At 55.4% G+C, this 15,165-nt stretch overlaps 1 protein-coding gene across 1 annotated transcript in view; it reads left to right on the forward strand.

Annotated features, from left to right (window-relative positions):
* FAM53B (family with sequence similarity 53 member B) overlaps positions 1–15,165 on the forward strand; it is a 74,089-nt gene that overhangs the window by 14,933 nt on the left and 43,991 nt on the right. The window contains exon 3 of the mRNA XM_024751539.1: positions 7,090–7,868. Coding sequence (XP_024607307.1) covers positions 7,090–7,868 — 779 coding nt within the window. The remainder of the gene's footprint in view (positions 1–7,089; positions 7,869–15,165) is intronic.

Raw genomic sequence — 15,165 nt, forward strand, 5'->3', positions numbered from 1 at the left:
GGGGCCGTCACAGGGCCCTCGTCCGCACTTCCTCCTACAGATGGGGAGGCTGAGGCCCAGTGGCTCCCAGTGGCCAGTCTGGGGGGTTTTATTTACACCTCTGTACTGTCTGGGGATCCCACTGGGCCTCTTTTTGCGAGAGCAAAGACTTCCCAGAAGCAGTGGCAGCTGCCATGCGCCACCCCAACCTGGCTGGTGACGGCAGGGCCCCCGGTAACCACTCCGAACCCACCAGCCTCTCGGGCATCTCCCAGTGCCCCTTGAGCCAGCCTGCCACGTGGTGGGACCAGTGGAGCGTTAGTTATCTCCAGCCATCCTTGTCCCTTGTCCTCAGGCCTTGGCTGAGGAGCTTGGCATCCTGTGTTGTTGTTGTCCCTGAGCCCAAAATGCCACTGACATTTTATGATTTATTGCAGGTGAGGGGCCACAACCAGAGGCTGAAGCTTAGGTGGGCAGAGCCCAGGAACCTTTTCTTTCTGACACAGCTCTGAATTGAGTCTTCATTCTGGTGATACAGGGAAAGAGGCGCACCCGTGGGCCGGGGCCTCTAAAAGTTCATTTAAAAGTAGATGCCGCCATTGACGGATAGCTCATGTCATTGCCCTTTATGTCTTTCCACCTGTGTTCTTTTCATGAGACCGGTTTAATAAAGCCGGTTTCAGAGAGACACCTCAATTCTCTTGAGTTTCCCCTTGAAAGGGTTGGTGAACTTCTACCCCCAAATCAAGCATAGAGTCCTTGCAGCCCCGAGACCAAGTTAGCACAGCCCAACCCACAGGGCAGGGCAGGGCAGGAGACTGATGTCAGCACAATAGACAGGTGTGAAATCCAGGAATGAGTCAGCCGACCTCGATCTGACTGAGGCCTGCTGCCCCAGCCTGGGCGGTGGCAAGAGCCTTCCGTCCCTCGGATCTGCTTCAGTGTTTAACCATGTCACCGTAAGGTAGCCTCCAAACACAGGATGAAGATATCCAAGGCGGTAAATCTCTTCTGTCTTTTGGACGCAAGAAGGCTTGTAGTCCACTCAGAACCTGGGCCCCTGGGAATCTCCCTTCAAGTTTAAGGGCAGAAATGGAAACAAGAACATCTGAGGTCAGATGCTATTTGTGTTCCTCCGGGTGTTTTCTTTCTTTGAGCCCTGGGTCTGTGCACGCAGCAGCCTTCTGCTCTCCTTAGTCACGGGGTGGTTTCGGGACCAAAGCCTGTAATGCGGCTGGGGGATCTGAGCTCCTGTCCCCGCGTGTGTGCCCGTCGGCCTCTGTGCCTCGGGGAGTGTCCGGCTCGGTCGTGGCACCTCAGCTTGGACAGACACCGTGGAGGCCACCTAGTCAGGCCATCTGCGAGAGAGCTAGATGCTTACGTGGCTCATGTGTTTTGCGTAGTTTGCCCCACATCCGTAGGAGGAGCGCCGTGTGCGCTTACGCCGCTCCTGGGTGCGACCTCAGCCTTGTGAGGGCAAGCTCAGCAGGGAAGTGAAGGAACTGGAGCTGCCCCTGAGGGTTGAAGGCAGGGGTTTCGCCGAGAGCCTGAGTGGCCGGTCCCTGTGTCCCGGGGCTGTGCCCCATCTGCTGGAGGCGTGGTGCCGGGAACCTCCCTGAGAAGCTCTAGGCCACGGTGTGTCTCGGCGGGAGGGGGGCTCACGCTATCCCCTTCATGTGAATGGTGGGCCTCTCAGGCCTTTCCCACTGGCCCTCCATCCAGAACATGCCGTGCAGCTCGGGATCCCCACCCCCTCCTGTTGAAAAGGGACCTTGAGGAACTTGAAGGGCAGAGTCACCCTTCTCCGTAATTCTACCTTCTGTTGTTGGCCCCAAACAAAACAAACACCAGAACACCAGTGTTCAGTGACGTTCTAAATGCAGATTTTTGGAGACTGGGATGGTCAGCCCTGCAGAAGCTTCCTGGTGTGTCTGGATGGTCTGACTGGGCTGCCACAGAGGTGTTTGAGAACCCAGGCCCCTGTGTAGCCTGCAGTCCGGAGCAGCGGTTCTCAACAACTTCGTGTTAAAATAACCTGGGGAGTTTATTAAAATGCAGGCTTCTACCCCTAGAGCTTCTGTGTATCAGAATCTGGGCCTGGGAATCTGCATTTTAACAGCCCAGAGGATGCCCCTGCAGGTGGTCCTGCAACCACACTTTGAGACCTCCTCGTGCAGAGCGTCCAGGTTCCCGTTCCAACCAGACCCCACAGAGATGGGTCCCCGGTTGCAGAAGGGCCGAGGCTCCACTGCCCGAGCCTTCTGCGGTGTGGTCACAGTCACGGCTGCCGTCTCGAGAGCCTGTTCCGTCCTCGCAGGCCCTGTGCGAGGCAACTGTTCAGCTCTCAGAATAGCTCTGCAGGGTGGTTATCACCAGTCCCCTCGTTTTATAGATGAAGAGACTGAGGCTCTGAGAGATTAATTAAGTCACTTGCAGAGCTGAGGCTCGAACCCAAGTCCACACCCTTCCCACCACACCAAGTGAGCCCTGCTCAGTGGAATCCCCACGTCCACGGCCATTGTCACCTCTGGAAGAGTTATAGTTGTTTGTGCAGAAGTGGTATTGAATGGAGGGCGGGGGTGTCCGGTATCCTCTCCTTGGAGCCGAACCGAGGCCTTTTGTACACCATGACGTTGGGCCTAACGCTCAGGGCGGTTTGCCATGAAAAATTAGCTTCTATTCCTGTTTCTTTTGTCTGGTGACCTGACCCAACAAATCGCCTTCTGTTCCCCGAGCGAAGGGGGAAAACACAAGGGCTAAACATAGCCTCGATTGTTTTTACTTTTCTTATATTGTACTTCTTGAAGCGATAAAGATAGAAACAATTAAAATATTATCTGCTCCGCAGACAGGACAAGTGGCCACCTGGCTGGTGTTGACACACAGCAGCAGTGCTCGGTATCGGGCAGGGCTTCGTGTTTTCAAAGTATCTTAGCTGTTGCGGTGCCAGCCAGGGCCCTGGCTAGTTCATACACAACCATCCCTGGCCGTGGTGGGGTGGGGAGTTCAAGGCATAGCCCAGGTTGGACCTGCCTGGCCAAGGAACGGTTACCTGTGCCAGGGACAGAGGATAAGCGAGACCAAGTGAACACCATGGTCTGCTCTGTAGTTTTTATCTGCACTTTGCCATACCCTCCTTCTTCCACCCACCACCGGCTGAGGTCTGCTGTGTGCCACGCTGTGTACTGGGCACGGGAGAGTCATGCTGGGACTGTGCTCCAGAACTTCTAGCTCCATAGATGACGTAGACCCATAAACAGATCATTAAAGTTCAGTTAACATGAGCCACGTGATTGAAAGTCTAGGCAGAGAGCTGCAGGTGCCCAAGGGCTTGTATGAGAGGGCGTATCTGCAGAGGAGGTGATGTTTGAGTTGGCTCTGCAATGGGAAGTAAGAGACTGGTGCAGGTCTCTGCAAAGGTGTGAAAACATGGAAGAACTCACGTGGGAGGGGAAGCTGCAGGTCCATGGCGGTCGGTCGTGCTGTACCCGCATTTAACCGGTGGATTGAGTTGAGAGCTGACTCTTTTTACTCCTCCCTACAACAAAGACATCTATGTATTAAGGTCAATAGAGGCTTACTCTTCAAAACAGAGACAGGTAGTTCCCGTAGGCAGGTAGGAGCACGCGAGAGTTAGCCATCCAACCCCAGTTCCCACTGGGGATTTGATAGTTAAACCGCAAAGCAAGTAGAATGCACAGCCCTCTGCACAGAGATGTCGCCTGTGCCCGTTCCTGCAGTCGACTGATTAAACTTCAGTTTTATGTGCTCTTCAGGGCTTTGTACACAAAAGCAGGAGGAGTGGGCTTTATGGGCTGTTTCAGGGGTTTTCAAGGATGATCTTGGCTCTCCCTGACTCTTGTCTGACTTCTGCTGTCACAGGAAGTCCGGCGTGCCTGGAAGCACAGGGCCTACTGGGGAGACCACAAGTAGACGGGGCCCACGACGTGTGTGGGCCTCAGAAAGTTCTCTGGGGGCAGAAAGGAAATGGGACTGGAGTAGGGAGGCCCGAGTCAGGAAGCACCAAGATCACAAGGTAGCCACTGGAGAGACAGGACGTTCATGCTTAACTGGCTCCCACTTGCCCTTTGTCTCATGATCTCCCTAGAGATGGGGAAAACTCCAGGGCAGTGAAAGAAAAATGGAACAGAAAGTGGTATCTTCTGAGGATAGGACCAATCTCTTTTAAATTTCCCAGGTTTCCCACGGCCTGGGACAGAGACCGTCTCCAGTGGGCTCTAGGCTCCTTAAGTTGGGACCACTATGGCGCCATCTTGGGGCCCTCACTGCCCTCGGTTGGGTCCTTGGTTCCTTCCTCATCGACCACATTTGTGGCCCATGTGGCGCCTCAATGCCTTGTCCCAAAAGGGGAGTCGGTGGCGAGCGTCGTTTGATGGGAACTTCCTAAAAGACCAAAGGAGCAAACCCAGAGGAGGGTGGGGTCATAGGCCCTGGTCCTCCATGTATTTGTCCTTATAGAAAACGTAGAAGCTCCAGGGAGACAAAAATGAGAAAAATCAGCTAGCTCTCTGCCAATCAACCGTGAACGTTTTCGTTTATTTCCTTTTTATCTTCCCATATATATATATAACATAGGTATTTTACTAAATAGGAATCACGCTGTCTCTACAGTTTTGTATCCTTTCTTTATGTTTAGTATTGCATCATTAACATTTTTCCACATCATTAGTATTCTTTGAAACTGATTTTTTCATGCTCCATGGTATTCCTCGGTACTTTATTTAACCAGCCCCCTACTGTAGGACGTTTTAGGTGTGTTTACCATTTTGCCATCATCACTCATATCATTTTGAAGAACATCGTCATACATAAATCTTCACTTGTTTCTGAGGATAACTTTTCTTCTTCTAAATCAGAGATGGTCGTGATTCAGTCAAGGTTAGTTTGTATTTTTAAAAATTTGACTCCAGTATTAGTTTACTGAACTTTCAACTGCTGACAAATGTCAAATTGAAACTCTTTTAAAAGAATGGTGAGGGACTTCCCTGGCGGTCCAGTGCGTAAGATTCTGTGGTTCCGCTGCAGGGGGCGTGGGTTTGATCCCTGGTTGGGGAACTAAGATCCCACGTACTGCACGGTGTGGCCAAAAAAAAAAAAGAATGGTGAATATTTGAGGAGTGGTAGGTAGTGAGGACCTATTTTGAACAACATAAATGCTATTTGCAAAAAGATAATTTTTGGTAATGATTTGTCAGTTTTTAGTAATGATTAAGTTACAGGAACACTTATCGAGACTTGCCACGTATCAGGGCCCGGGCAGATTTCAGGGATGGGATGAACTGGACGTTTAACGTCAGTCCTGCTTTGTTCCCAGCTGGCCTAACTTGGCAGATCTCTCTCCTGTCTCTCCAGCTTCTAAGGCCCTCCTGTGGGAACAGCCTCTGGACGATTCCTGCCATGTCCCCTGTCCAGGGTCCCAGCGCCTCAGGCTCTGCGTCTTATGGGTGCACAGGGTGCCCTGGAGGAAGGAGCGTCACATTTAGCCCTGATTTGGCTTTTCCTTTGGCTCGTGAAGCTCCCTTTGGGCCTCACTGGTCTTTCCCTTTGAACCTGTCCAGTAGTTGCTGCTTGTGGCACTCAGCATGGAGTGAGTCCCTCAGGTGTGTCTCTCGGGGCCCTTTGAGAAGTGGCCACTGGTAGAGAAGATGGTCCTACAGTCCTTGCTGCCTGGAGCAAGGACGTCACAATTTTCTGAGTGATGGCTCATCCTGAACGACTAGTAAACTCCTTGAGGGCAGGGCCAAGGTCAGACTGCCTTGTGGTTCCCTCAGTGCTGCAGTGTAGCGAAAAGAGCAAAGGGCTTTGGGTTGGGTCAGCCTGGGCTTGCATCTCGTTACTTGTTAGGTGTGTGGCTCGGGGCCACTTACTCAGCCCCCGCCAAGCTGGGTCTCCCCATCTGGGCAGCCGTGGTAGCCGTGCAGGGCACTGTGCCGGGTTACACCACCCACGGTGGATGCGCAGTAACTGATTGCAGTGCTGAGAATCAGTGTGTGTGAAATAGCTACTGAAAGTCGTTTCAGGTTTTACTTCTCTCCTTCTACTGACTGACTCGGTCGTACTTTTCTCCATATTCACATTTGCACAGTTTGTAAATATGTGTAGATTAGAAAAACATAGAAACGTGGTAGCATGTTTGACAGCGTATTTCTTAACTTTGCTTTTGTACCGTGAACTTGAATACAAGAACTGTGTCAAGTTTGTTCTCCTAAAATTCTCCGCACAGTGCCTGTTTCCGTAGTAGAAAAATAACAAATAGTTCTTGAATATTTCTCTAAAGTAAGGGTTCAAGTGCAAAAGCCCGCATTTCCTAGCAGGGTTAGCTTGTTTATCCATGCATTCGTGGAGAGACCCGAATGTGTAAGTTGAAACTGTACCCTTACGTCTCTGCAGCCCGAGACTGACTTCTATAGATTTTAGCCACTTTGTCCTCGATTTCAGCCAGAGAGCGAGTGAACACAAGGAAAGTCCTCAGTGATTGGCAGCTAATGTTGGTTGTGGAACATTTTGGTGGAGGGGATGTAAATCCGTGAAATACCCAGTTTCTATTGTCGGCAAGTATTTTGAAGGTGGAATTCAGATGCACTAACCTGGCAGCACCTCCAGCCCCTCTGAAGTTCTGATAGACTCATCTTCGGTTGTGGTCTTCCCGCCAGGGCGTCGAGTCCCAGCCCCAGAGCAGCAGAGCCCTAAGATGGGACGTAACAGACACGTTGCCCCCACTCTGCTGCCGGCCAGGGCAGGGGTGAGGCAAGTCAGTTTCCCTTCTAGAAAATGAGAAGCCTTTGGGGTGAACAGTAGTGCTTTGGACTTCCCTGGGAGGCAGTACGGTATGTTGGAAAGGAAACCGTCTCAGGAGTCCTGGGGGCTGCCTGGATCCTAGACCTTGCCCTGCTTCTGACTCAGCACCGTGGGACTCATGTCCCCTCTCTGAGCCTCAGTTTCTCATCTGTAAAGCGAGGTTGGACTGGATGGCTTTTAAGGGCCTTTCTGGCTCTAACATCCTGTTCAAGACGGGTTCTTGGTGAGGAGATAGAGGGCTGGCGCGAAGGCCTTCTCAAATCCTGTTTCTCTTTGTCATTTACGAACCAGAAAATGACAGATGGCGAGACCTGGACAGGAAGTGCCCTCTTCAGATCGACCAGCCGAGCGCCAGCATCTGGGAGTGCCTGCCCGACAAGTGTCAGGACAGCGCTCTGTGGCACCGGGAGGCCGCGACTGCCTGCGCGGTCACCAACCTGATCAAAGACCTCAGCCTCAGTGACCACAACGGGAACCCCTCAGCGCCCCCCAGCAAGCGCCAGTGCCGGTCGCTGTCCTTCTCCGACGAGATGTCCAGCTGCCGAACATCGTGGAGGCCCTTGGGGTCCAAAGTCTGGACTCCTGTTGAAAAGAGGCGCTGTTACAGCGGGGGCAGCGTCCAGCGCTACTCCAACGGCTTCAGCACCATGCAGAGGAGCTCCAGCTTCAGCCTCCCGTCCCGCGCCAACGTGCTCTCCTCGCCCTACGACCAGGCGGGACTTCACCACCGATTTGGCGGTCAGCCCTGCCAGGGGGCGCCGGGCTCGGCCACCTGCAGACAGGCAGGCGACATCTGGGGCCCCGACCCGAGCCCCGTGGGCGGGGCCCGACTGGACATGCAGCGGTCCCTCTCCTGCTCGCACGAGCAGTTCTCCTTTGCGGAGTACTGTCCGCCTTCAGCCAGCAGCACCCCTGCCTCGACGCCGGAGCTGGCCAGACGCTCCAGTGGGCTCTCCCGCAGCCGCTCCCAGCCGTGTGTCCTTAACGACAAGAAGGTCGGCGTTAAGCGGCGTCGCCCCGAGGAGGCGCAGGAGCAGAGGCCCTCCCTGGACCTGGCCAAGATGGCGCAGGTAAGAGCCCCAGAAGGTGCTGGAAGATGCTGCAGAATCACCCAGGTGCTCATCGGAGCCTCCACGGCTCCTGGCCCGTCCCGGGCACCTGCAGGGTGCCAGTGTCAGAAATGCCCAGGAAGTGGGTTAATTTCCTCATTTTAAAAATTCTATACAGTGAAAGATGAAATCAAGCCTCCCTTTTTTGTTGTTTTTAAACATCTATTTCTTTCCATTTAAAATCAGAAATGCTCTTTCCCTCTGCACACGTGCTAGCGGTACAGGAGCAGACAGATGGCGAGAGGCAGGGCATCGGGCAGTCCAGCGTCACCAGACACTGGTGGTCCCCCTCCTGGCACTTCTCTGGAGCCTCTCCCAGGGGCCCATCCCTGCAGCCGCCGTAGGAACTGCTGGCACAGGCCGGGATTCAGAGTCACTCAGATCATGTTGATCCTGAGATCAGGGCCGTGGGTGTTAGTTTTAAAGAACGAGAAATGGGGGGAGGCACTTACTCTTTTGATTAAACTGCCAACAGTGTGAGACCATCCAGAAATTGTGATCACTCTGCTCTGTGCCACCTGTGTAATCATCCTTGCTGTTCGCTGTAGGCGAGGCCTCTGTTCGCTGTAGGCGACACCCCGTCACTTGTGCTTTATCCTCCGAGTCTCAGAGCCCTGCCTCGTGCTAGCACCGATCTTGGGTATGGGTTTGAATGAGATGAACTTGGAGTTAATACACCATCATCAGGACAGTCTCCACGCCTGAGGGCTGCCTGCGTTTGGTTCTCACTGCAGAGTCCCAAGGATCAGAGCGTGACAGTGAGGCCCAGGGAGCAGGGCTGGTCCTTGTGACCACCTGTCCACTCGAGGACAGATGGATGTGGTAGGTAGAACGCGGCGCTCTAGCTTCTGTGTCCAGGGGTTCCTCGGGTGCTCAGAGCCACGGTTTGAGCATTATCTTTTCTAGTCTTGTTATGTGAGCATCTGTCACGGCTGGGCTTGAGGGAGTGGGGACTAGCTTGGCGCTGAGAGGTTGGCCTCTCTCGTGAGCGTACGGCCACGTCTGTGCAGGCAGGCTCGTCGTGTCCACCCCTTCCCAGGCGGGCACCACTGCCTTCCTTCAGTGGCCAGTGCTGCTTTTCCAGCCGGGCCTCCTTTCATTTCAGAATGAAAATACAGCTTCTGTTTATGGCGTTTCCTTCTCCTCTAGTTCTCCCTCCAAGCCTAGAGGTCCCCCCAAAAGAAGAAGTGCAGGTATCTCTGGTCTAGACCACCCACCTGACCCCTGAGTCCAGCCTTTCTGGTCACCTTTGTCCAAGATCCCAGGCCCTGCCCTCGTGGTCAGTTTCCCTTCCTCCCAGTGCCTCTCCAGGGGTGTCCAAGCTAGACAACGATCGAACACATTCATTCACGTTGGACAGGCAGGTGGAATTTTCCTTCCTGGAGAAATGTAAATAGGCAAAAGGGCTGGAAAGGTAACAGATTTGGGTGACTGCTGAAGGAAACCCAGAGCCCTGAGTTATGGGTACGATAAATGGCTTCAGTTAAATTTTCAATGCCGAGCTTATTTTATTAGCTAATAAGCTAGATAGGTAATAAAAACAACGTGCAGGTGTAATTGTATTTTACTAGCCACAAGTTGGAATACCACCACTGGCATCACTGGAGACATTTCCCGTCCTCACTTGGGTAGAAACCATTTGAAGCTATTTTGCCCCGTGGGACTGTGCCCAGATGTATGGACTGCTTCACTGGCTCCAGGCAGCCCTCCAAGGTCCTGAGGAGTCTGCCCTCATTCTGCCTGTCTTTCCCCAGCCAAGGCCTGGAGAGGGCAGGGTCCCGGAAAAGCGGAGAAGGGGCCCCTGGGAAGCGTGTGGGCCGAGGGGCTGCGGCCAGAGCCCTGGGGTTGGATGGGCCCTGAGCCGCCCCCCACCAAGCCTCTAGACCCAGCCAGCCCTCTTCCCCTGGGGCGCCGCCTGCTTGGGCTCCCCCACCAGGTGATTCATGGCCTCGGGAGGTGGGCCTTCCTCCTCCCGGAGCCTTGAAAGCCAGGCCTAGGGCCCCCTCTATGCATTTGAAGAGCCCTGGATGCAGCCTGGAACATGTAGGGCCCTGCAGCCGGCGCCCTGTGAGTGGTGGTGTTGCTGGGCAGGAGGGTGCAGGGGTGGGGGTGGGGGGGAACCTGCTCGCAGCCAGGCAGTGGTTGGTGCAGGACTTACTGCCCCCACACGCTGGCCTCCGCGTGCTCTTACCCACATCTGTAGCTGCCGGGAAGCGAGCGGGTCTGCACGACCGTGGGAAAGCTGGCTTGTGCCGAGGGTCAGCGCTGCTCTCTGTGTCCTGCTACCCTTTCCTGCAGCCGGATCGCAGACTCTGTCTCGTGGGTCTTTTGATCTTGCTTTATACGTTCGCCTCCCCGGCGGGAGGGGTTCCGCGTGAGCACCATTGTCAAGGAGCCCCTGTGTGCGTGGGCTCTGGGCCCAGGTGCATGAGAGACTCGGGCTGAAGGTACAGAGGGAGTGCATTGCGGTCAGACCTTTGGAGCAACGGGCAGCTCTGATAAAGCCCGGCCACCAGAGGCGCTGACCGGTGCTGGGACCTCCCTGGGGTCTGTGTGAGCACCAGCAGTGCCCAGAGCAAGGATGGTAGCCAGAGCCTCTCCAGGCTGCCACAGAAAAGGGGCCGGGGAGGGACCCCGGGAGAGTCAGGCGGGCCGGAGAGGCCAAGCGCCCTGAGGTCCTCGTGCACACAGGGAGGCCCTGGGGTGGGCACCGCTCTGAGGTACGGGCTCTGAGCTAGAAGCTGAGGCCTTGAGAGGTAGATGTGACCTTGGGCTGTGTCCTTCCCAGACCCTTCCGGAACACGGTGTTCACCTTTAGGGCCCCACTTGGGGGGGCGGGGCACTGACAAATCAGAAGGCCTCAGGGATGGGCAGGAGGCTGGCAGCCCTGGGCAGATTGCTTAATATCTCTGTGCAGCAGGTAATACCGGCACTGCCACCACCACCAACACAGGACTGTTGGGAGGAATAGGGGAAGTCACATATGTGCGCATGTGTGCGTGTGTGTGTATGCTGTGTAAATGTGTCAGTGTGTGTGCACGTGTGTATGGATGTCTGTGTATAAATGTGTGTGTCTGTGATATCTTTTGATACACGTGTGAGTCTTTATCTGCACACACATCACCTGCATGTGGGCCCAGGGAGCGCTGACAGATACTGGTTGTTGGATGGCAGGGCTTGGGAGGGAAGGCGTGGGCTCGTTCTGGGCATCTCCAGAGGCAGAACTGGGCCTGGAGGGTGACGTTCTGAAGACTCCCCTTTTCTTTATCTGACGTCTCCTTCCTTCTGATTTTACCCTCCCTTCTCTGTCCTTGCCACTTATTTCTTCTTGCTGGTTCCTCTTCTTGCCTCATCCTTCTCTTTTGAAAATGGGAAGGAGGCCTGCCCTGCAGCCCTGCGCAGCCTGCGGTAAACTCCATGTTTTGGAGCTGGGGGTTGTGAAATGGGGAGAGAATCAGAATCGCCACCTGCCAGAGGAGGCTGGCATGTGTGAGCGTTCTTGTCTCATGTCTGTCACCCGTGGTACCAGGATGGAAGGGACCCCAGGAGCCCACCCGACGCCCCTGCAGGTGCCCTGCCCTCCCAGCCAGGTCTCCGGGCACAGCTCCCAGCTGGCAGCAGCGGTGGCTCTTGTCCTTCGCAGCAGTGGGGGAGGGGGTTGGTGAGAATTGCGTTCAGATTGTCTTCGCTTCTTAAAGCCTGAGTGCCCGGCTCTCAGGCAGGGAGCTGGGTCCTGAGTGAGGGAGGGCGACTGTAGAGAGGAGGCCCCCTCGGGGAGGGATGGCGCAAGGACCTGGCCCCGAAAGGCCCTCCCTCCCTGTAACCGTGACTGCAGCCACTCGTTCCACAGAGCCAGGTGCTCAGAGGTGGCCCGGGGGTCAGTCTTGCCTCGTGCATGCCAGGGCCGGTCCTGCTGACCTCCGCACGCAGCTTTCCTCACGTGGTCTGTCGAGGCGCCTTCTGCCCGGTGTTCTGTGTGAAGCTGCAGCCTCCTCTTTGCAAAATGACAGTGTGTGCCATTGAGGGCAGGGCCCAGCCTGGGCCTGTGAGTTGTTTATTAGCGGGACTTGTGCTGACATTATTTATTACTGCTTTTTTGAGACCTGGTTTGACCACCAAGCATTGGTTGACTCCCAGTGCGACCCGGGCTGTGCGTGGCCATTTAGACACAGATCGCGTGTGTGTGAGCAAAGATTTCAGCAAAAAAGCGACAATCAAGGATTACCCGCTGAACGCCATGCCCGGGCTGTCATAGGCCCTGCTGTATTTTTAACTCTGAGCTGGTCAGCTTGAAAGAGCAACAAATTGTATTTCTCAGCAGTGCTTCCAGCAGAAGGGAGACGTTTGTGAGGAGGGGTCAGGATGCTGGAACAGAGGTTTGATTGACTGCAGCTGCCCACACACTGAGCCCCCGAAGCTCCCAGAGCAGGCCTCAGAACAGGCAGCAACTGTTGTGTTAGCAGATGTTGGAGGGGCCGGTGAAAGCTGGCCGGGGGCAGTTTGGGGTAGGAAAGAAGCGTGAGGTAGAAACTACGCTGAGAGTCGTGGTCCTGCGGACGAGTCCAGGAGAGGAGGTTGGCCAGGGCCGCGTGGGCTCTGAAGGGTGACACTCATCGGTAACTCGTGCCTCTTTGCTGGCAGGGTCGTCCCTGGGAGAGGCCCGCTCTGGCCTGTGTGCTGGCGGGGCCTGCCTGTAACGAGGGGTGGCCCTCACACCCTGGCAGCTGCAGGCCAGCTGTGCTTTCTCTTGGCGGAGTCCTGGGCTCAGGCCTGGCTTGCCTGAGCCTCTGTGGCCTTCTGTCCCCTCTGCCAGCGGCCGGCCACCTCACTGGCTCCAGTTTCCTGCCCCTTTGCACCCTTAGCATCCTTCCTGCTGGCCTGGGGAACTGCGCTGACAGCAAGCAGAGGAGTTGAGAGGTGGGTCGCCCTTCACAGCACAGAATGCAGATGGGTGTTAAGCTCTTTGAGGAATAGTCGTGGAAAGCCCTGGGATTCCAACTGGGATGACATAAATGCTAAATAAAAGTAAAGGCAGAACCACTGTGGGCACATGGGAATAGTTGCTTCCTGTGAGGAAACAGGATGGGCTTGAACAAAGGAAGAGAGCCTTTAAGACCCAGGCCATCAGAGCAGTGGATGCCAAGGGTGGCAGCTCCTTCCATGCTCTTGACAGACATTGCTGGTCAGTTGCGGTGGTCCTTCTGGTTGAACTCAGAGGAAGTCTAGAATCTTCCCCTCCGTGACCTTGGCAGCCACTGCTAAGTGATCTGCCACCTCTGCTCTCGTTGACCCCTCACTCGAGAGTCCGGGACAGTTGGTGACGTGCGCAGAGCCACGCGGCTCCTGAGGAGGCTGGGAAGACCGGGTTCAGTGCTCTTCCTGTGCTGTGATCTGCCCCCAGGTGCCCCTTCCAGGTAGCTGACACTCGCGGGACACAGAGGGCGGCGTAGAGGAGAAAGTGTGAGCTCTGGTGTCAGGTGGGGCTCAGTTCCCCACTCTGCTACTGTTTTGAGCTGTGTGCCCTTGGGCAGGTCACCCTCTGTAAGCCTCCATGTTCTTGTCTGTAAAATGGGAATGACAGTTCCTGTTTCTCATGGGTGTGGGCAGGACTCACGTGGCGTGCATCCAGCCAGGGATGATGCCTTCACGTCAGAGCCGCACCCTGCGGCCTGTCTCATGGGCTCCAGCCGGCCATCTGGGCTTGCTGCTTCTGGCACAGGGGCGTCGTGATCCTGCCGCCGTGGAGCAGGGCAGGGCCGGGGCGGGAGAATAGTTTCAGCTCTCTCTAGTCCTTCCTTCCTCTCCTGATGGGGGTCTCATAATTTGAGGAAACCCCTATTCAGACCCCTGGATCCTTCCTTGTGTCCCAGGCACAGCCACCAGGTTGCATAAGCAATCTGCTTAAGGTCACTCGGATCAGGGCCGAGTGTTGACACAATAGCTTTGATCTCCTGGGGAAAAGAAAAATAGAAGGAGTTCAACTGGGGACATGCCAGGGAGGCAGCTTTTAACGCCACTTGGTGATTTTCCATGCTTTAATTGAGAGCCTCTCTGAGCCGAAGGGTGCTTGAGGCAACAGAGCTCTGGGGGTGCCCGGGGCTTTCTGGATGGGGCCTCTGCTTCATAACCCAGGTGCCCAGGTGGGAGCCCCTCCAGCTCCCCGCATGAGCTTGGGGCACCCTCGACTGGCTAGGCCCTGCTCTCCCGTGCCAGACATGGAGGCAGGAGGCGGACGCCCTGCCCCAGGAGCCCACAGCCTGTGGGCCTGTGGGAGGCACATCTGAGGACATCTCCGGCCCTGCTTTGTGCGGAACGTCTGGAAAACGTCTACTGTGTTGTGTTGGATGTTTCCAAGGCAAGTCCCCACGCATGGTGGTTCCGCGTCCCTGCTGAAGTCTTGTGTTGGGCGGCAGAGTGAATGGCCAGGAACTCGGTGTGGCTGTCAGTGCCCTGTCCACCTGCTGTGTGCATTGGGCATCTGTGGTCCCCGGTAGCATTTAAAAGAGGCCAGGCTTCCAGAGTGTTCTCACAGTGCCTTAGAATCGTGTGACCATGGAAATAAGCCCTGAGGCGGCCCTGGAAGAGTGCAGGTGGGGTGGCTACGGGGGCTGGCACGAGTGTGTGCGCCAAGGTCGGAGTCAGGAGGGGGCTGGGAGGAGCCCCGTGTGGCTGGAGCAGAGCGGATGATGGGGGCAGGGGACCCGAGTGCAGGGCCTTCTCTGTAGGTCCTCTGAAGATGTTTGTCTTTTATTCTGAGCGCAGGGGGAAGTGTCCGAGAGTTTTAAGCAGGGGAGTGACAGCCCCGCCCTCACGCTCCTGGCTGCGGGGAGCAGCGTGGACTGAGGGGTGGGGGAGGCAGGGAGCTGTTGGCAGATAGGACCGTGGGCTAGACCAGGGCAGGGGCCACGCTGATTCCGGTTAGGGGCTGAAATGTTCTGGAGGCGCGACCAACAGGCCCAGCCAGGGCGTTGATCTTGTCATTAAGCTTCCAAGTCACAGACCTCACTGGGCCGAGAATCAGTCACCCTAATCCCCAGAGATAGCTGTCTTTAAGCTATCGTGTTTAGAGTTTGCTGATCATAAGTCCCTTTTGTTATCTCACCTGCAGCCCTCACTTTGGCTGTATTTCTTCATGATCTGTTCTCAGTAGAAGTGAAGTATAGCTGATCACCATGATTCGTTTTGTTTCCACAAGTGTCCTTGAGACCATCCCGCCCCCGAACCCTTATGTATCAGTGCTTTGCCAGCCCAGGCTGCC

The sequence above is a fragment of the Neophocaena asiaeorientalis genome, unplaced genomic scaffold (genome assembly GCF_003031525.2).
Source record: "Neophocaena asiaeorientalis asiaeorientalis breed wild unplaced genomic scaffold, Neophocaena_asiaeorientalis_V1.1 scaffold108, whole genome shotgun sequence".
NCBI lineage: Eukaryota > Metazoa > Chordata > Mammalia > Artiodactyla > Phocoenidae > Neophocaena > Neophocaena asiaeorientalis.